This window comes from Benincasa hispida, chromosome 5 (genome assembly GCF_027475165.1).
Source record: "Benincasa hispida cultivar pf3 chromosome 5, pf3_genome.v1.1, whole genome shotgun sequence".
NCBI lineage: Eukaryota > Viridiplantae > Streptophyta > Magnoliopsida > Cucurbitales > Cucurbitaceae > Benincasa > Benincasa hispida.
This window is the reverse complement of record NC_143482.1, coordinates 28,584,319-28,607,352: the sequence shown is the minus strand read 5'-3', so window position 1 is coordinate 28,607,352 and position 23,034 is coordinate 28,584,319. Positions and strand designations below refer to the sequence as shown.

At 33.6% G+C, this 23,034-nt stretch overlaps 1 protein-coding gene across 1 annotated transcript; it reads left to right on the top strand.

Annotated features, from left to right (window-relative positions):
- The first annotated feature begins 20,895 nt into the window (after positions 1 to 20,895).
- Positions 20,896 to 22,828, top strand: LOC120077099 (protein EXPRESSION OF TERPENOIDS 1-like). The gene is made up of 3 exons (XM_090313719.1): positions 20,896 to 21,402; positions 21,495 to 22,107; positions 22,296 to 22,828. The coding sequence occupies exons 2-3, from the start codon at positions 21,567 to 21,569 to the stop codon at positions 22,673 to 22,675; spliced, it is 921 nt and encodes a 306-aa protein (XP_090169845.1). The 5' UTR covers positions 20,896 to 21,402; positions 21,495 to 21,566; the 3' UTR covers positions 22,676 to 22,828.
- Positions 22,829 to 23,034: the final 206 nt, after the last annotated feature.

Genomic DNA, 23,034 nt, shown 5'->3' with positions numbered 1-23,034 from the left:
ATATAAGGGAGCATAGTCCACGAAGCAAAGTCGTGTTACGTGAACTTTCCCATGAAACTACTGAAACTTTAACAAGAGTTATTGAAGAGCCTGCTACATTAACAAGCGTTGTTGATGAGATTTCATCCAGTAGGTCGGTTCCACCTCAAGAGTTGAAGGAACCTCGACGTAGTGGGAGGGTTGCGAACCCACTCGTTCGCTATCTGGGTTTCATGGAAATCCTTGCTATGGCAGTAGATGGCGATGTTGAGGGTCCACTGTCTTATAAGAAGGCAATGAAGGATGTTGACCGGGATGAATGGGTCAAGGCTATGGATCTCGAGATGGAGTCGATATACGTCAACTCAATATGGGATCTTATAGTTATGCCTGATGGGGTTCGCCCTATAGGTTGTAAATGGATCTACAAGCGCAAATGGGGTGTTGATGGAAAGGTACAGACCTTCAAGGCTCGACTTGTAGCAAAGGGTTATTCCCAGGTAGAGGAAGCCGACTATGGGGAGACTTTCTTGCCTGTTGCCATGTTAAAGTCGATCCGCATCCTCCTGTCCATTGCAACTTATTATAATTATGAGATCTGGCAAATGGACGTCAAGACGACCTTTCTGAAATGGAAATCTTGAGGAGACCATTTATATGGTGCAACCCGAGGGATTCATAGCCCAAGGTCAAGAGCGAAAGGTTTGCAAACTGAATCAGTCGATTTATGGAGTGAAACAGACATCTCGATCTTGGAACATACGGTTTGATACTGCGATCAAGTCGTATGGTTTTGACCAAAACGTTGATGAACCTTGTGTCTGCAAGAAGATCATCAACGCTTCAGTAGTTTTCTTAGTGTTATATGTAGACGATATCTTACTCATTGGGAATGATGTAGATCTACTGACTGAAGTTAAGAACTGGCTAGCAACCTAATTCTAAATGAAAGATTTGGGAGAGGCTTAGTTTGTTCTAGGTATACAGATCTTTCAGGATCGTAAGAACAAAGTGCTAGCACTATCTCAGGCAGCATACATTGACAAGATGTTCCTCAAGTACTCGATGCAGAACTCCAAGAGGGGCCTACTGCCGTTCAGGCATGGAGTCACTTTGTCTAAGAAAATGTGTTCTAAGACGTCTCAAGAGGTTGAGAAGATGAGATGGGTCCCATATGCGTCTATCGTTGGCAGTTTGATGTATGCGATGCTCTGTACTCGTCCAGACATCAGCTACACTGTGGGCATAGTCAGTAGGTATCAGTCTAACCTAGGCCAGGGTCACTGGACTGCAGTGAAGAACATCCTCAAGTATCTTCAGAGAATGAGAGACTACATGCTCGTGTATAGTTCGAAGGATTTGATCCTTACAGGATACACGGATTCTGACTTTCAGACTGATAAGGACTCTTGTAAGTCCACATCAGGGTTAGTCTTTACTCTTAACGGAGGAGCTGTAGTGTGGCGAAGCATTAAGTAGGGGTGCATCGTTGACTTCACAATGGAGGCGGAGTATGTAGCGGCTTGCGAAGTTACTAAGGAGGCCGTCTGGCTCAGGAAGTTCTTAACAGACCTGGAAGTTGTTCCAGACATGTCTAGGCCCATTACCCTCTATTGTGATAATAGTGGGGCAGTGGTGAACTCCAAGAGGCTAAGGAGTCACATGCACGACAAACACATAGAGCGGAAGTATCATCTAATCCGCGAGATAGTGCATCGAGGGGCCGTGATCGTCACGCAGATCGCTTTGAAGCAAAATGTTGCTGAATCATTTACGAAGGCTCTCATGGCTACAGTGTTTGAGAGTCACCTATGGATCATAGGTCTACAGGATTGCTCGCGGCTGGACTAGGGCAAGTGGGAGATTTTCTTGTTCTGGGCTTTTATGCCCTAGTTTATTATTTTGTACACCCCACTTCGCTTTAGGACAAGTAGGAGATTGTTGGGGTTGATGCCATAAAGTCTCGTGTTCTGTAGTTTGTAAACAATATGTACGAACACTTGTGTTGTTAATATATGATATTTACTTCACATCTTGTATTTTGCTCTGTTAATTGTTTTATTTGCTTTACCACAAACCAATAAACATAAAATCTCTGGTTATCTGTATATGACTCAAGCATGTATGTGGTGACATACAAGTGGATCATGTCTTGAGTGATAACCAAAATGGTCTGTAGTATATGGATAAAGGAGGGAAACTTTATCCTGGTAATGCTACGGACGCGGCCCGCTTTGTGGAATGGTCACAAGTGTTGTGACTTGTCACAGATGGTCTGATCCTGATCATTCGTGTTGGGGACATGCGAGGGGGGCGTCCTATACAAAAAGTTTGTATAAGACCTGACCACGAAGTGTTAATGTCTCGTTATATAATACCGTTCATGACAGAGACTTCACTTCACTAGGATGACCATAGGTAACATGACCTCAATCCTTAGTGAGTTGGGAACTCCTGCCATTGAGGGCGGTCCTTCGATTTGGGGATTCGTCTGATTTGGAAGCTGGGAACTCAGCTATACAAGAGGAATTCACTTCTTTCCCGAGGCAGGGATAAGTAGATAAATGGCTCTCTTAAGGGCTAATTCAGTGGTACTTAAGGCATGAGATGTAACTATAGGGGCATAACGGTAAATTGGCCCAGCTGTACTTACGAGCATCTATGAAGGGTCATCGTACTCATGGTTGGTTATATCTGATGGACACAGAAATATATCTGTGGTAAGAAGAGTTCAGCTGTTGGTCTTTAGTGGAATCATTGACAATTAACGGATGGTCGATCTCGTGGCTAAAGAGTTTAGTCAGCTATTCTCGTACCGTTGGAGCTTCGAGCCACATGTTCATTAGGTCCCCTGGGTAGCTTGGATAAAGTCAAAAATCAATATTTGGGTTAATTTGAAATGTTCAAACTAACAAGAGGAAGTTCAATTATATATGATATAATTGGACTTGTTAATTATATATGATATAATTGGCTAAATGTATGAGATACATTATTTTGGAGGAAATTAGATATAAATATGATTTATATCAAGTAGAGGATCAAATACTATAGTAGATATGTGATATCAAACTATAGGATAAAAATATAATATGATTATATTCATTAATTTATTAATTGATTAATTATATGATAATTAATCATTTTTTCCATATTCGGACGTGGGTAGTGGGCAGCGTTGATTATGGTAACCGATGGGTTAAAATGAAAAAGGTTTTCATTTTTGAATGATTCATTCGATCGCCGTTCAATCGCCCAAAAGAATTCGTGAAGCGCGCGTTGGTGATTTAAAACGATCGCTTGAGAGCCTATGCGATAGCGTTTTCGACCTAAACGATCGTTAACCTCGTGCCTAAACGATCTCACATTGTTGCCTAGACGATCGGATAACTTTTCTAAACGATCGTATAGTGTGCCGATTTAGCTAAACGATCGTATACCTTTTCTTAAACGATCATTCAGCAAATCCTACACGATCGTGTAGCTCCTCTATGCGATAGCGACCTTCACCCTCCCACTTGCTTATCGCCTACACGACTTGTTTGTCCTCCGTCCTCTACCAAATTCACCAAAGCCCACCCTTTGGGTTGTCACTCCGAGAATACCCAGGGCTCATTAGTGGTAGCATCTCCCTCGTTGCGATGTTCGTGTTCGAGTTGATCGTGCTGCTGCAGTCGACGTTCCCGCCGGGTCTTGGTAGATCTGTTGGAGGGTTTCCGCTGTGTTGGAGTTCTGGAGTATGAAGTTAGTCTTTAACTTGTACGAAATTCTTTTCCTTATTTTATTTATCTTGTTTTGAGCATGCCGATAATTTGATTTATTTGCATAGCTGTGTGTGATGAATGTATTTTGTTTGTATTTCGGTCACGGTGAGATCGAAATGATCTGAACGTGCTCATGGAACTCTCGATATGAGATCCTTCATTCTCAATTGCAGCCAGTAAACCTACATCATTCCCAATGAGTAGGATATCGTCTACATACAACACTAAGAAGACTACTGAAGCGTTGATGATCTTCTTATAAACATAAGGTTCATCAACATTGCCATCCTGATCAACATCCTCCATTGCCTTCTTATAAGACAATGGATTCTCAACGTCGCCATTTGCTCCCACTACGTTGAGGTTCCCTCAACTCATGAGGTGGAACCGACATACTGGATTAACTCCCATCAACAACTCTTGCTGATGTAGTAGGATCTTCAACAACTCTTGTTGAAGTTTCAGTAGTTTCACTGGAAAGCTTACGCAACACGACTTTGCTTCGTGGACTGTGCTCCCTTATATGATCCTCCTCTTGGAAAGTAGCATTTGTTTAAAAAAACACCCTATTTTCTGTCAGATCATAAAAATAACCCCCTCGTGTACCTTTGGGTAGCCTACAAAAAGGGCATCTTGACCGTGGTTCCACTTCTTGGGATTAGCCTCAAGCACATGTGCAGGGTAACCCCAAATTCGGAAGTGACATAAACTAGTTTTACGCCGGTTCCACAACTTTAAAGGTGTTCTGGCAACACTCTTGGAGGGAACATAGTTGAGTATATATACCGCAGTCTCCATTACGAAACCCCAAAATGAGTTCGATAAGGAAGCGTAACTCATCATCGAGCAAACCATGTCTAACAAGGTCCTATTTCTCCTCTCCGCTACACCATTCTGCTGAGGTGTACCCAATGCTGAGAGTTAGAAAACGATTCCATGTTATATCAAATAGTCCTGGAATGTTGAGTCCAAAAACTCTCCACCTCGATCCGATCAAAGTGTTTTAATCCGTTTATCTAATGCGTTTTCAACTTCAGCTTTTCAAAGGATTCAGACTTCTGTTGCATAAGATAAACATACCCATACTAGAAGTAATCATCAGTAAAACTGATAAAATACTCATAGCCACCTCGGGCTCGCACATTCATAGGACCACAAAGGTCAGAATGTACTAACTCAAGAGGCTCCTTGGCTCTATAACTTTTTCCAGTAAAAGGTCGTTTAGTCTTCTTACCCTCAAGGCAAGATTCACACACTAGTAAAGAATTTTCTTCTAACTCATTTAAAATTCCATTCTTCACCAATCTTTCAATCCTATTGAGATTGATGTGCCCTAAATGAAGATGCCAAAGTTGGGCATTTTCCTTTTGGAGAAATTCGTTGATGTTTTGATTGAGTTACGACAGTTATGAATATTTCAGTATTATGGAGGGAATTAATGGCTAACGACCTTAGCACATACAAATTCGATTCCAGTTTTGCTGTGCAAATAAAAACACCATCTTTATGAATAAACTCTTTATTCAAATCAAAAGAGACAGTGTATTTACATTGCAATAAACACTTTACAGAAATAAGGTTCTTTTTTAGTTCAGGAATAATATATACATTACTTAAATAAGAAACCTATTCTGTAAAGCTAACTGGAGTCCTTCCGCTGCCACAGTTGAGATGACGTGTCCGGTGCCTACTCGCATTGTCATCTCACCAGCTTCCAGCTGTCGCCATGATCTAATCTCCTGAAAAGAAGAACAAACATGGTTAGTGGCGCCTGAATCTATTATCCAGGCATAATCATTATTCTCCACTAAACAAGTTTCAAGCACAAGTAAATCACATTTACCTTTATCTGCCTTGACTGCTTTCTTCTCTTTCAAATACTGAGGACAGTTCCTCTTCCAGTATCCATCTTGGTTGCAATGGAAACACTTTCCTTTAGCAACTTGTGGACGCCTCTTTGGGGCAACAGGTGGTGGGTTAGCAGGTGCCTTCCCTTTTCCCTTACCACCATTTTTCTTCTTACCCTTTGCTAAGTTAGAAGCAGAAGGTGCAGACTTCGTTCCTGAGGTTGAACCTCTATGAAACATCTTGAAGGATGAAGCAACATTTGCCTTACCCTTCTGCCTCTACTTACTTTTCAGTAAATATTGGTATGTCTGCAACTCGTTGAGGAGAGTTGTAAGGTTATACTTCACTTTGTTAAGAATCACATTACCAACAAAGTGCAGAAAGCTCTCTGGCAAAGAATGCAGGATTATGTTAACCTGACTGCCCTCATTGATGGTAGACCCATTCAACTCTGCCACATTAAAGTGGACCATCATGTTTAGCACATGTTCACGAACAGAGGTGCCTTCTTGCATTTGGAGTTGAATATGTATTTAAGAGTCTCATGCATGAGCTGTTCAGACGATTGTCCAAACATCCCCCGTAGGGACTCCATGATCTCACGCGCTGAGATCATAGGCTCATGTTTCTTGGCCAAGACGTCAAAAAGACTTGCCATGATGTAGGCTCGGGCCTTCTCATTCACCTTTGTCCATCGCTCGTATGCCTCCTGAACATTTTGAGCAACATTTGGAGCTGGAATAGAAGGACAAGCCTCCGTGAGAGCAAACATGAGATCCTCGAAGATTAGGATCGTCGTGATCATGTATTTCCATATTGCGAAATTATCGCCAGTAAGTTTTTCGGCGCTTAACAAAGCTAACATGGCTATTGTCATTTGAAAATGTTGCTGAAAATACGAACAAAACTTTATTAGATTTTGCCAAACCATTTTTAAACCAATCAGTTTTGCAAAATAGTTTCAAGTACCCTAAGTTATTGAATTCTATTTTGTAATGATGCCCTAGTGAGGCAGGACAAATGCCACCGGTGGGGTGATCAGATGCCCCTTCGCTGGGATGAGACATTCTCAACCATTAGGCAGAACCAACTCTTGGAACTGAACCTAACAGCCACAATTTTTCGGTTTGGAATCGTTAACCTTTAACTATTCCGCATAAGTGTAGCCCCTCGCTTTCGGTGCCAGAGTCCCGCCCTAATGTGCTTACCGTAGGGAAAAGACAGATTAGGACAAGAAACTAAGTTACCTTATCCTCTTATAAGAGATCAAATAAAGAAATGCGCAAAATTGCCATCCTTTAGGAGGACACCCCCAGTGTGCCTCGAGGCGATGCACAGTAACTTTATTAAACCTAACGAGGGAGACCGAGGGATATGCTGTCGCACTTCCCGCTCCCACTTACTATGAACATTCTCTCCATCCACCTTGATATTGACCTACCCAAACACCATCTGTTTGGGGGACACGCCAAAGGTGCCGCGAGGCCGAGGATAGATCTCACGTTATGGACTATTTCGGGGAAACGTGAAAGGTTTAAGTGAAGCATCTTATGGCCCAAGTACCTCCCACTGAATGTTCTACCTAGGGATTCATTAACCTAGACAACCTGGCTCTGATACCAATTGAAGGATCTTATATCGATGAGTTCCATGAGTGCGTTCGGATTACTTCAATCTCACAGTGACCGACATATAACATTATACATTCAATACATAACGTTATGTACGAACAACAAAATCATAAGGGAAAGAGTTCCATACCAGTTGAAGACTATCTTCAAACTTCAGAACTCCAACGTTGTGGAAATCCTCCAAGTGATCTACTAACGCCTGGCGGGAACTTCGACTGCAGCAGTACGATCAACACGAACTCATGACCGCAACGGGGACGAGGCCACCACTAATGAGCCCTGGGTATTCTTGGAGTGAAAACCCAAGGGGTGGGCTTTGGTGAATTTGGTAGAGGACGGAGGAAACACCAATCGTGTAGGCGATAAGCAAGTGGGAGGGAGAAAGCCGCTATCGCATAGAAGAAATGCTTATCGTCTAGAAGAGCCACACAATCGTGTAGGATTTACTGAACGATCATTTAGGAAACGATATACGATCGTTTAGTTAAATAGACACACTATACGATCGTTTAGAGAAGCTATCCGATCGTGTAAGCGAGAGTGTGCGATCGTTTAGCATGAGGTGGACGATCGTTTAGGCGGAGAAGCGACTATCGCTTAGGCTCTCGAGTGATTGTTTTCTTTCACCAATGCGTGCTTCACGAAATCTTTTGGGCGAATGACCAGCTACGCAAAAATGAAAACTATTTTCATTTTAACTCATTGATTACAATAACCAACATTGCCCACTAACCCATATCCGAATATGAAACTTGGCATAATTATCTTATAATTAACCAACTAATTAATAAATAAATATAATCATATTATATTTTTGTCATGTAGTTTTATATCACATATCTACTATAGTACTTTCTCCTCTTCTTGATATAAATCATATTTATATCTAATTTCCTCTAAAATAATATATCTCATACATTTAGCCAATTATATCATATATAATTAATCAGTCCAATTATATCATATATAATCGAACTTCCTCTTGTCAATTTGAACATTTCAAATTAACCCAAACACTGGTTCTCGACTTTATCCAAGCTACCCAGCGGACCTAATGGACATGTGGCTCGAAGCTCCAACGGTCTGTGAATAGCTGACTAAACTCTTTAGCCACGAGATCCACCATCTGTTAACTGTCAGACATTCCACTAAAGACCAACAACTGAACTCTTCTTACCACAGATATATTTCTATGTCCATCGGATATAACCAATCATGGGTACGATGACCCTTCACAGATACTCGTAAGTACAGTTGGACCAAATTACCGTTATGCCCCTGTAGTTACATCTCACTCCTTAAGTACCACTGATTTCTCTAATGAACAATACAACATAGTCCAACTATGTGTGAACGCCTCTCGGGCCAAGAGAAGGTGTGTGGCGCCACATCGTTCAAACCTTGGAATCAACCCTTAAGGGAGCCATCTATCTACTTACCACTGTCTCGGGGAAGGAATGAATTCAATCATGTGTAGCTAAGTTCCCAGCTCCCAAATTAGATGAATCCCCAAAATGGTAGATTTGAATTGGCGAACTGGCCACTCGCACCCATACAAATCAAAGGACCGCCCTCAATGGCAAGAGTTCCCAACTCACTCAGGATTGAGGTCATGTTACCTATGGTCATCCTAGTGAAGTGAAGTCTCTGTCATGAACGGTGTTATATAACGAGACGTTAACACTTCGTGGTCAGGTCTTATACAAACTTTTTGTATAAGACGCCCCTGCTCGCATGCCCCCAACACGAATGATCAGGATCAGACCATCTGTGACAAGTCATAACACTTGTGACCATTACACAAAGTGGGTCGCATCCGTAGCGTTACCAGGATAAGGTTTCCCTCCTATATCCATATACTATAGACCATTTTGGTTATCACTCAAGACATGATCCATTTGTATGTCACCACATACATGCTTGAGTCACATACAGATAGCCAGAGATTTTATGTTTATTGGTTTGTGGTAAAGCAAATAAAATAAGTAACTGAGCAAAAAATTAAGATGTGAAGTAAATATCATATATTAATAACACAAGCATTCGTACAAACTGTTTACAAACTACAGGACACGAGTCTTTAGGGCATCAACTCCAACAAATAGCTCCCATGGAGGCTGAGGCCGGGGCAAGCTCTTTTCATCATGGGATCTACTGTAAATTTTGCTTGCCCTCGACTCATGCCTCTTTCGGTTAGCTCGTTTCTCTTCTCCAAATCTAATCCAAAAGGAAAACAATGAACCTTAGTGCTTATTATAAATACATCATTACATAACTCAATTTGAGGTAAGTTCATTCTATTTCTCTGAGTTTGCTACATTTTCTTCGGTCATTGGCCTCTTCCCTATGTAAACGAATTCACCATCGAGCACGTGCTAGTCAGGTGAGTATTATTTGTCCAAATTTACATATCAGCCATAGATGTAAAAAAATAATTCAAGTTAATTTAACCATGCAATAGTTTAGAAGGAAAGTTTTACTGTCTATTAAATGTAACAAAAAGAATAAGTTGATTTCTTTGTATAGCAATTGTGCAGAAAAGGGAACGAATCTCCAAACATAAAGAAAGGAGTGTATAGGTTAATTATCGTTAGGTTAAATTTCACTCTCTTATTATTTATAGAAGTTCTGAATTATAATGCAAAGAGAAAATCATGAAGCAGAAAGTGCCTAGGGCAGCCGCAGTGGGCATAGGCATAATGGCTTTACCTCCATCCCCAATAACTAATTAATAAAAATATGGGACTGTCATATATATATATATATATATATATTTTTAAAAAATTTATTTTTTTCTCTCTTGTGTTCTCCCATCATAGTTTACCATTTTATTGTAGGTTATATAAGATGTCCTGTCGTTGATTTAATTTATAGAACCTTCATTGTCGAACCGACAATGAACAGCTACAATCTATATATTACTTTTAATATCATAAATTCTTAAAATATAATTTAAACACAATTAAAGATTTGTTTAGATTGGTTAGAGATTCTTTTCCCCCAAAAGAGTCATGTTTATAAACCCTTTTGATGAAAAAAAATATTCAAAATACACTTCAAAAATGTTTCAAAAGTTATTTTGAGTAGTTGTCAAACACTTAAATTTTTTCAAAATAACTTTGTTCACACGAAGTTTTTGGAGAAATGTATTTCGTGGAATTGAACTTGTGTTTACGTAGACTTGATGCTGGTATGGTTCGATCTCTAGTACTTGATGCTTTGATTCTCTCTCCGTTGAATGCGTATGATTGACTTGAAAAAGTGGAGGATGTTCTTCAAGTTGAAGTCTTAAAAGAATCTTTATATTGTTGTTGGGTGAACTCTCTCTAGATTCTCTAGAGTACAAAATTTTGAATCCTTCAAATGGAGAACTCTTCTATTTATAGAGTTATTTGGTGGGTCTCGTGGAGTTGGACTTGGTTATGGATCTGGTCCTCAGGCCCAACTAATTAGTTTTAGGCTATAGTTGACATTTGGGCCAAATTAAACATATTTTTGGACTTCGATATCAAATTGGACAGTCACGTCACGAAAAACATATGGCGTTATTGGAATTTGTTAATTTATAAATTAATTTGTCCCAAATTTGATAATTCTTAATTTCATCATCAATTTAAGAATTGACATGATAATTTGTTATTGGTCCAAAATTTCTCATTCAACAAACTTATCTTCAAAACTAAACACTAGGAAAGTTAAACCAAACACACCGTAAATTACAAGTATAATCCATAAACTTTAAAGTTTGTGTCTATTTAGTTTTTGAACTTTCAAAAGTGTCTAGTAAATCCCTGAGAGGATTTAATATTTTTTAAAAATGAAACTACTAGACACAAATTTGGAAGTTTAGTAGTCAATTAAACAAAAATTCAAATTTCTAGCTACTAGATCAATTGCTTTTTAAGAATTTTCAAATATATCTAAGACTTATTAGACAATACAAAACTGAAAGTTTAGAGATCAATTAGACATTTTTAAAACGGTCAATTGCAAATATATAGCAATCAGACCCAATGTATTAGTAGATATAGCACAGTGCAAAAGAATTTATCAAAATATGAATCTAGATTTTAGAGTCTATCAATGATAGACTATATCACTGATAGGTTTCTGTATTAGGGATATAGTTTATTATTAATAGGAATCTATCAGCAATAGAGTCTATCAAGAATATATTTTATTATATTTTCAATTATTTAAAAATGTTGCTATATACTTGATTATTAACTTCAAAAATGCTACAACGACCCCTTTTAGAAAATCATGGGCCTATTAGACATTTTTAAAAGTTCAGAGATAGAAATATACAAAAACATAAAAAAGAGTTTAGGGAATTAACCTACTACATAACGAATAGGGCTGTTTTAAAATATAAAAAAATAAAGCAAAATATTTACAAATATAGTAAAATTTCACTTTCTATCTGCCATGGATCGCGATATATTACTATTTGTGTCTATCTACGTCATGATAGACAAGATAATAGTTTATCGCGCTTTATCACAAATAGACTAAGATATTTTGCTATTAATTGTAAATATTTTAGCAGTTTGTCATTTAAAATAATTTCTTTAACTAATATTTCACGAATGCCTTAAAATTTAGTAATTTCATAACTAGATTTGAACAACATTTCGGGACATTTTTAATATTTTGATAGATTCTCTCTCATCTTTTAATTTCATAATATTTTAAAATAAAAATATATCATTTCTAGATTTTATATTGATTTTATTTTTTGAAATATGAACAATTAATTCTCCCTCATCAATAAAATTTTGAAATATTTAATTATTTTTTTTATTAACATCATTTTCGAAATTTGACTTTATTTTTGTTATTTATTAATTTTGCTTGATATTGATCATAAATGCACGATCAAATTAATGTTTCCTTCATTTTAGGAGATTTTATTTATTTTCTTCCATATAAACGATTACATCTACATTGAAATCTCAAGTATATGTCAAATATACTAGCAATATATTGAAAAATTTAAATTTATATCGCATATACCATGACTTATTTTTTATGTGTTTACAGATTTTTAGAGAAACTTTCTTTGGTTTAGGTTTTGAAAAGGTTGAAACTATTTTGGAAAGTTCATAACCAAAATAAATTTCCTTACCCGCTTTTTTTGATATTAATATTATTATATATTTTCAAAAAACTGAATGATAAGAGTGTTGAAAAGGTATTGAGCCAGAAATTAATGTAAAATAATAGCACATCAGCTATTCATATAAAAAATAAAAAAGTTTAGATAATTGTGTAATTATACCTATCTCTAGAATTATCATAATTAAATGAAGATAATATGTAATTGAAAACAATGGAATGTAGATAGTCTATTCACTTGCATGCCAAAATTGAAAAAAATTTACAAGGGGTTAAAGCCTAAATCAATAGTCGAAAAAGAAAGAAAGGTTAAATGATGTTAGAAAATCTAGAATAATAAAGTTTGAAAAGAATTATTTTTAAATATAGAAAAATGAACTAAAATATTTATAAATATAGTAAAATTTTACTGTTTATCTGCGATATACCACAATAAACTACTGTGTCTATCTGTGTCATAATAGATATAGATAGTAGTTTATCTTGATCTAGTACAGATAAATGGTGACATTTTACTATTATTTATAAATATTTTCAATATTTTCGTCAATTAAAATAACTTTTGATTGAAAATGTTGAAAAAGGAAAATATATATTAATTAATCAGGAGTCATGACTTTTATTTAATTTTTAAGAAATTATTATTATTATTTTTAATTAGTCCTCAAGTTTAAAGATATTAAACTTGAGGACTTAAACTTAAATCTTTAAATATAAAAAATCAAATTAGAAACATGGATATAGACGTTAAAACTTTTTTACCATCATAAAATTCATAAAATTTAAGAAAAAACAGCACCATAAAGTAACTTTTTCTTTAATTTAATTTTTTAAAAAAATTTTATTATACAAATAACTTAACCTCAAATAGATACTAAATTAAAGAAAAGCTTTGAACTGCATATATTTAAATTTAAAGTTCATTTTCTTAAAAGTAAAAAAAGTATCATTTAAATGTATACGTAAAGAATATATATATTATGTATGTATGTATTAGAGAGTAAAAAAAAAGTAAAAAGATATGTCGTTGGATTTAAAATAATAAACGAGAATAATAATAATAATATATTTGATAATATATTTGTATTATGGATCATGAAAATTATTACGTGAATCACCCATCTCTTCACTAGAAACTAATAACTGAGCCTTCAAAATTTAGTTTATCTAATTTAGATAATAAAAAATATTATCACTATTAAAAGATCTCCTTTATTTTATTTTATTTTTTTAAAGATAATACCATTATTGAACTCAAAAGAGAGTAAAAGAAAAAAAATTAATATCATTACTAATTAGTCAATTATTTTTAATAACAAAACTACTGAAAATATTTTCAAACATAGCAAAATATCACTGTTTATTAGGAATAGATAATGATAAACATCTATCAGTGTCTATCACTTCTATTCTTGATAGACAATGAAATTTTACTATATTTTATAAAGAATGTAGCTCATTTTCTTACATTTGAAAACAATTACATTTGAAAACAATCCTTACTAATTAATTCTCATTTACTCCTCTCTCTCAACAATTGTACGAATAAAAGATTAACTTTAGAGAGAAAGACCATGACAATTAAGGGTGTTCAAATAATCTGACAACTCGGACTACCCAACCCAAATTATAAGAGTTGAGTTGGGTTGAATTTTTCAATTTTTATTAGGTTGAGTTGGGTTGTGGGTTGGCTAAAAAAAATTTAGATTGACCCAACCCAAATTATATATATATATTTCTCTTTGTTTAAAGTTTGATTTCTTTGTATTGATTAATTTTTTAATTTTTAATATTTTTCTTTTAAATTTATCATGATATTTATCTTTGTTTAAAATTTACAATAGATATCATAGATATTTGGCATTTAGCATCTTAATTTTATGAAATTTTAGTTATTAATCATGTATTGTATATAAATTTACATATTTTTCATTAAAAATAAAAAAAATAAGTTATAACTAGACAACCCCAGCCAACCCGAATTTTAAGGGTTGAGTTGGGTTAGGATGGAAACTTTATTTGGGTCATTTGGGTTGCCAATCAAACCAACCCGAATTTTTGAATTGGTTCAAAAAATACCTTCAACCCAACCCAACCCAACCCAACCCAACCCATGTACACCCCTAATGACAATTATCATTGATCTAAGTTTGGCAATAAAACAACATATTTTAAGTAATACCATTGATTTGATTCTTTAAAGCTTAATTTTAATTTGTTCTTTCTATAAATCTATTTTGTATAGAAAAATAAACCAAAATATTTACAAAATATAGCAAAATTTTAGAACTATCAATGATAGGCGCTGATAGACACTGATAGACTTTTATCCGTGTCTATCAATATCACTTATAGAAGTCTATTAGTGTTTATCAGTGTCTATCAATGATACTTCTAAAATTTTGCCATATTTTATAAATATTTTCAATACTTTTATAATTTGAAATAATTTCTCTTTTTTAATATATTTTTATTACCTAAATTTTTTAGTTAAGCCGGCGAGAATTATTGGTCAAACACCAAAATATGGCAAAAAGAAAAAAAGTTCAGTAATGTTTAATCTTTTATTATTTAGAAAAAGGAAACTATAAGATGGGATGTGAGATGGGAAAAAGGCTTTTCAAAAAAAAGAAAAAAAAAGAAAAAAAAAGAGAGAGATGGAAAAAAGACATCTTTAATTCATCATTTCTTATCAATGTTATTTATCTTTTGTCTTTAGTCTTCCGACAAATTCAAACATGATTTATATTTTCAATTATCATTTTTTATGTTTAGCAAAAAGAAAAATATCACTTTTTATTTTCTTTTAATATTTCAATTGCAAATGAAGGGATCTACATATTGTGTATAAATAATACTTTAGATACCGTAAGAGGAGAGTCTGAGTCGCTTTTCTGAAAAGCAATTTTAAATTAAACATATTTTTTGTAACCTTTTTTGAAAGAAAAAAAATAATTACATGATTTATTATAAAACACTTTACTTATTCTTGTCTGGTTCTTGAAAATTTGAAAAAGAAATTCATTAAAAAACATGTCTTTGACTAATTCGACTATGTGATTGGGTTAATTTTATTGCAAAACTATGTTCCTTGATGCTTTATTTATCTAATTTGTAGGAATTGATATTATAGATTGAAATAAGCTAATCTAATGTAAAATGACGAAAGTACTTCTAAAGATGTTAAAGTTTGACCTAAGATTTGTCTAGAGATGAAAAAAGGTTGAAAAAGTGGTGTATGACGCATTGCAGCAACATGCTCGGTGCTACAACCGGAGAGGAAAAAATAGTGTAGTGTCGCTATATTGTCTTGTGGTACCATGAGCCTACGGATACTGAGGCGATCATGTTTCAAATGACACTGTGACTCTCACTTATAGTGCCCGACATTGCGAAATTTTTTTTCCTATTTAAGTTTCATTTTGCCATATGAAGAGGAGGTTGATTAGAAGTTCGATTAGAGCCTCCATGGGGACGTCTGGGAGTGATTTCTAGATAGAGGCGGCAATTAAGAGCTTTAGGGAGTTAAGAAGATCAAAGAGATCGTTGATAGGCAATCCCAAGCTTGAGGACCAAAGTCAAGAGTCCAACTTGTTTTTCTTTCCTTTCCTTCTTTTGTGGTTTTTTTTTTTTTTTTTTTTTTTTTTTTTTGTATTTTAGATACGTTATGAGCTGTTCATATTTGTATTGTAGCATGAGTTGCTGATGTTGTAGTTCTTAGGGTTTTGATGAAGTTTTTAGATTGTTGAAAACTATCTGATTGTTTAATACATCAATTATTTTAGCATGTTCGTTCTTAATGCCTGCGAATAATAGACCTATGTTTGAATGTTAATTACTTAATGTCTTGTTTGAGAGAGAGAGCATTAGGCTAGCTCAAGCATGTTAGACTATTATTCAATCATGTACGAAAGTGATAGGAGAATAATAGAGATCAATAATGAAGGGACTTAATGCTGCATCTAATTAATTGACTGCATGATTATGAATTGATGGTTAGATGTTAGAAAGGGTTAGGCTCGAAAGAGGATACTTGGATATTAGATTTCTAGATCTATAGTTGGCATTGAATCAATCTAAGAATTAAACAATTAGTTCAGTTAATCTATTAACGAAATCATTACCGGCCTATGACATGTTTGTGTCTAGTTTCTACCGTTGATACCATTTTTGTTTTCCTAGGTTTAGACTAGATTAGATTTTTATCACGAGTTGGTCCCCAAAATAAAATTAGAACGATCTCTTAGTAGCTAAAAGATTTCAAAACCTATTCCATAAGGATGATACTCAATCAAGGCCGTTTTAACTATATTGTTATTCGATATGTGCGCTTGTCTATATCACTATGCTCACTTTGACTTCTACACATTGAATGATATACTAGAAAATAGTATTTTAGATGGTGATTTCTTTTTAGAAAAAACCCACGACATTTGGATTGGGAGAAATTAAAATCTCTAAGTTCTGATCAAGAGTACAAAACTTAGGGTTTGTTTAGATTGACTAAAGAAAAAAATTGTTTTTTTAAAAAATCATTTTTATTTAAACCCTTTTGATAAAATCTGTTTAAAACACACTTTGAAAGTGTTTCAAAATCTATTTTGAGCGGTTAATTGCATAATACTACATTTTTTTTTCCAAAATGACTCATTTTCAAAAGTAAGCACTTGAAAAGTTAAACCAAACAAACCATTAAGCTAATTGAGTTGTCCTCAGATGCTCGATAACAAAGTGTCAATATCAATAAAGTATCGTTATGAATAAATATTTCTAAAATAATTTATGAAACACAAATCTTAAAAAAATATTTACATCGATAAATAAACATTTCTTTTAGGAAGATACATAACATCTTATGTTTTTTTTTAAACATGTTAATACGATCATTATTTATATTGTATTTATATAAGTGATTTTCTGTTGTTTATTTTTTTTTTTTATATTTCCTAGTTTTTTAAAAAACAATATAATGAATCTATCTATTTATTTTTCAAGTAAATATCAAATCTATAAAAATATAGAAATATCGATGAAAATATAATACGTTGGGAGATCCGGTAAAGGTGGGGTACTTAGTATTTGGTATATTTGGTCAAAATTGGACTAAAATTTGGAAAGGTGGCAGCCGAAAGGGGGAAGAGAAAATGATTAGAGGAAGATAAAGCAATTAATTAATTAAATAAATAAAGAGATAAAATCAAAGGAAAGAACGCGTTTATTACCCGCAAATTCTGCAAACACTATTAATTTGACCAACTAATGTCCATCCATATCATATTATAAATTTATATAATACCTTCCTTTCGATGTCACATGTCCAACTAGCGCCGCTCAATCATTAATTAATTAATCATCCAACTAAATTTCTTTAATTAATTATACACATGCTTTTTATAATCATACTCTTTAATTTATAAATTACTTTCTAATACAACCATAATTTAACTAGTATACAATATGTACTTTCGATATTCGAATTCTCCATCTTACATATAATTGAAGTAACCAAAATAAAATTAATTACATTCAATTTCTTTCCATTGTAATGTTTTGTGTACCAATTTAAAACTATCACAATGATCCTATGTTATAATAATTATGCCTCTTGATCAAATAGTAGTTACTAAAATCAAGAATATCTAAACTTTGAAATTGTATCAATTAAAACTCTAATAATTGATAATTATATTAATGTAAAACCTGAACTTTCATACATGTATCAATTTTACGCGTTCTTTTAGATTTCATTCGACCAATATCGTGTGAAACTTATGATTTGAATCAAGTAAATACCTAAATTTTCGTAAGCCAATCAATTTAAACTTTTTATTACGATTATCTTTGAAAATCATCAATGTATTGATTCTCAACATGTATAGACTTCTCCAAATGTAAGTTTAATTTGCAAAATGGATGAGTAAAGTAAATGCATGAACGAATATCAAAGGAAATTTTGAACAAGAATCTAAACTGATTTTCATTTATGAAAATGTAGGAGTTTAATTGATACAATTATAAGTTTTACATGATATTTACTCAAATAGAACGGAATTGAGGGTGTAAATCAATACAGTTGCAAATTTTCGGGGTTTAAGTCGATACAATCTTAAAGTTTACGGGTATAAATTGATTTTTTCCCTTTTTAAAATCAATTATTGCAATATTTATACCTTTTAAACTAGTCAAATCAAAAGTTTAAGAAGTGTGGGGATCAAATTTTGCAATTTTCTTTTTGGGTTCTTCTAAAAAGTTCAAACACATGGATTTTCCCAATAGACTATAGACGACCTCATTTTTACGGTTAACTAGGTTTTGTTGATCTACAATTACATTAAAATCAACGTTGATGATCATTGCTGACATGGACTACAAATTAACCAAAGATTAAAGATATTGAGAGTTGGTTAAAAAGACGATGTCAATTATTGAACGGAAAGATATTTGTGATTCTCTGCTGCAACTTCATTTATAAAAGATGATGCAAATATAGCCCAACTGGTATAATAAATGTACTATCAATTTTAAGATCAGAGATTCAATTTCTCACCCCACGTATTAATTTAATACCTTTGTAAAAAAAAAAAAAAAAAGTTATAAAGCATGACATATATATAAACACCAAAAAAAAAAAAACCCCTTGACAATGGCATAAATGTTAAAGTTATATTATATGAACATACAATAGATCATATGTAGTAACTGATGAGACAGGTGACAAATTCTGATTAGTTAATTTTTGTTGAAATTTAAGAGTAGTTTGATTATGAGAATAGGAGAATGAGTTGAAAAGCTTGATAAGTTTAATAGAAAAACAATTTTCAAGAAATTTATTCTCATACTAAACAAAACTCAAATTGTTGCAAAACGTTCTAAATCAGAAACAAGTTAAAAATTCAAGATAATTTAAAAAATTTAAAAATTATCACGAACCTATGTAAAAATAAGATTATCTTGAACATAACGAAATTTGTTACTCACGATGTTACGAAAATTCAAAGAACATTAGAGATCAATACATAAAAATAAAATATGAATAGAGCACAAAATTTGGTAATTCAGTTTGGTGCAAAACCACTTACGTCTAAGGGGTAGTGTATCAAGGAAAAATAAATTTACTAATGTAATGCTAAGGGATTACAAACGTTGTACTTATCTATAAGGAAACGATAATTATAGTGACACACAAATAGGTTAATTTATTGAATGATCACTTAGACTCCCTAGCTTCCCTTAAGTGCATGAATATTAGTGAATGTTCATTTAGACTCCTTCCTAAATGTGAGACTCTCTCACCAAACCTTTTATCTTTTCACCTTCAAATGAAAACCATTCCACTTGATGAACTTAGGCTCCTCTTAAGTTTGAGAATCCCTTAGATCGATAGAAGCACAACCTTCACAATCGCAAGATTGACACGCTTTTGATTCCCAATGCAACCACAAAAATAATGGCTCTAATATTCTTTTGAATAATCAACTTTAATATGAAAACCATCTCTCTTAAATATGCACAATGAAAAAGAATAAATAACCCTAAAGAAAATTTTGCATGGCCCATAAATGAAACAAAATAAGAAGAATAAACAACCAGAGTTTTTCAAAGGGAAAAAATATTTTGTAGAATTAGCAATCCGAGAATGATTATCTCGAACGAAAATTGCAAAGACATTCTGAAAGACAAACCAAAGAGAAAACAAATGTCATAGGAAACACCAACAACATCCTTAAAAAATATAACCAACACTAAATCAATTCCCTAACATTGCACCTAAATCTCTAGTAATATCGATGCAGTCGTGCAAACTAATTTCAATATGCACAATGAAACAATTTGATCTAGTAATATCATGTATTAAGTAATCTCAAAATATATAGAACCAAATATAGTCATGCATGCATGCAAAAACGAGTCCAAAATCAACGACTATCTTCCATATAAAAAATTTCAAATATTTTTAAAATGACATTTCCATTTAAAATCATAAAAATTACTGACAATTTCTTTAAAATCATATATGATTGTAGTTTTATTTTTTGAAATTATATAATGAATAAAAAAGTTAGTAAAATAAATCAACACATGATTATTACTATTCTATAACCATATCATAAATTATGAATTATTCTTTTTTTTTTTATCAAGAAATTAGAAATAAACATAAACTCTACTTAATGGATTCAACTAGATGTCTCTTCTTTTATCTACCTACAACAAATAATAATGTACTGTTTGTCCCTCATTTTCCAATTATACGTTGCTTTATTACCTTTTCTTTTAAACCATTATTTCATTTTCCTTAATAAATTAATGGTTCCTTCTCTTTCCACTTCAATACATCTGTACCATTTCAAAATATATTTTCCAAACTTTTCAATATGCAAAAATATAGCACAAAAATAATTTTTCTTTCCTGATTTGACCTCACTTATCATATATATATATATATATATAAACCGAATGATTATCACATGACAAATTTCTTTATTCTTTTTCAAATAATTCTTGACTTTTTTTCTATTTTATAATTAGACGAGCTGTAAAAAGAGGTGAAATTCAAGGTACATCTAAATTTTTCCTCCAAAATTTCATCTGATTTTTTTATCTGCTTATTTTTTAATAATTTTTTTTACCCTTAGCAAAACTGTTCAATTTCATTTTTCTGGAAAGTAAAAGTTAAATGACAGTTATGTCCTTACAGTCCATCTCCATCTAGAAGAGATCTTTGGTAATTTAGAAGTGTTTGTGGTGTTAAGTTGAGTTATGAAATTTGGAGTTAGTAATATGTTGTATTTAAAATGCAATATTGTAAGATGATGTTTCTCGATAAATGTGTAAAATAGAGATATAAAAAGCTAGGTCTCCTGTAGTGAAGTAGTATAGCAAAGCAATGAATTAGATTCCTCTCTCCTCTCTCTAAACCCCGACAACATTTTTTTTTTTTGCAAAAAAAAAACCTATGAATGAGTGAGAGAGTGTGTTGGTTTAGTTGTGTTAAATGATCAGAGCAAATCCCAGTAGTAAAGCCGACGGCGTTTGCAGGCCAACTCTTCCAAATTCCACTGGTAACCCTCTTTCTTTCTTTCTTTCTCTTTCACTTTCACTTTTTCCCTAGAAAATAAAGCTTTCAAATATTTAACCTACAAAAGTTTTGCAGGGTGTTGATATATATATATATATATATAGCCAAATCAGGGATGGTATAAAGAAAAACTAGGTCGTAGAAATTATGAGGAAGTTGTTGTATTTAGGTGGGAAACAAGAGGTGGATGAAGAAGAAATGATAAGAGGAAGAGAACAACAGTTGTTTTTGTATAGTACAAACAATAACGAAGAGATCTACTCCAAAGGATTGGAGATTTGGCCTCAACAAAATGTGGAGAATTACATTTCCTTTGGAGTTATGGGGCCTACTAGGAAGAACTTTGTCATCAACGCCTCCGATCATGAGTTCGTTTCGAGATTAGGGTTTCCTGTGATGAGAGGAGGAGGAGGAGGGATGAATTGTCAAGATTGTGGTAATCAAGCTAAGAAAGATTGTTCCCATTTGAGGTGTAGGACTTGTTGTAAAAGTCGAGGGTTTCATTGCCAAACCCATGTCAAAAGTACCTGGGTTCCGGCTGCCAAACGTCGGGAACGACAACAACAACGTCATCAAATTGTCCAACATCACCATCGACAACAATTTCAAGCAGATCAATCAGATCAGACCACTCCCAAGAGACATGGAGAAAATCAACCACCTCTTGTAACTCCTATTGTCACTTCAGGTGAACTCATGCGCTTAAGTCAATGGATTATGGTAAATTAATTTTTGTTTTTAAAAATTCGAACAAATGTTGGGGTGGGGATGGGGTGAGGATGATTTGAAACTCAAACTCAATGTTGTATTGACTTAGATCGGTGGAGATGATTGCTTTATGTGTGTTTGTTCTAATCAATGTGGTTTGAAAATTAGGGTTAGAAGTTGCACATTTTCCAACTGAATTCAATTCCGTAGCTGTTTTTCGGTGTGTCAAAGTCAGTGCCATTGACAATGTTGAAGAACAATTAGCATATCAAACATCTATCAACGTTGGTGGGCATATGTTCAAAGGCATTCTTTATGACCATGGTCTCGAAACCAGTCAGAATACGAGCACCGGCGGTGAGAGCTCGTACTGTCACGACGGAGAAGACGATGGTCAAGCGCTCGATCTGCTGATTGGAGCATCCAACGACGGTGGAAGAGTTAGCCAATCATCATCTGCCCCATTATCTATGGAGTCTTCACTATATCCCATCTCAATCAACACATTCAACACCGGTACGCAATTTTTTCCATCCACAAGAGCATAAGAAAAATGGTGTTCATAAACTAGAAAAAGAAAAAAAAACCGTCCTTGATTTCATGATGTGTTGGATGAAGACATTGAAATAGAAACAAAACAAGATGATGTTATTTTAGTAAAATTTATGTATGAGTATGATGATGATGATAACTAGATTCAATTTCGATGTTCCTATCGTTTATTTGCATTCCCATATCATAAATTGTTAACCAATCATTAAATATTAACGTAGCCGAATTGACATGAAATTGTTTCATTCACAAAGAGATATAGGATAATTATTAGGTAATTAATTTGGGATTAGTGTATCTAAATGTTAGGTTGCATCTTTTCAGAAAAGATTAAAATATCGTTATTGATATTTTT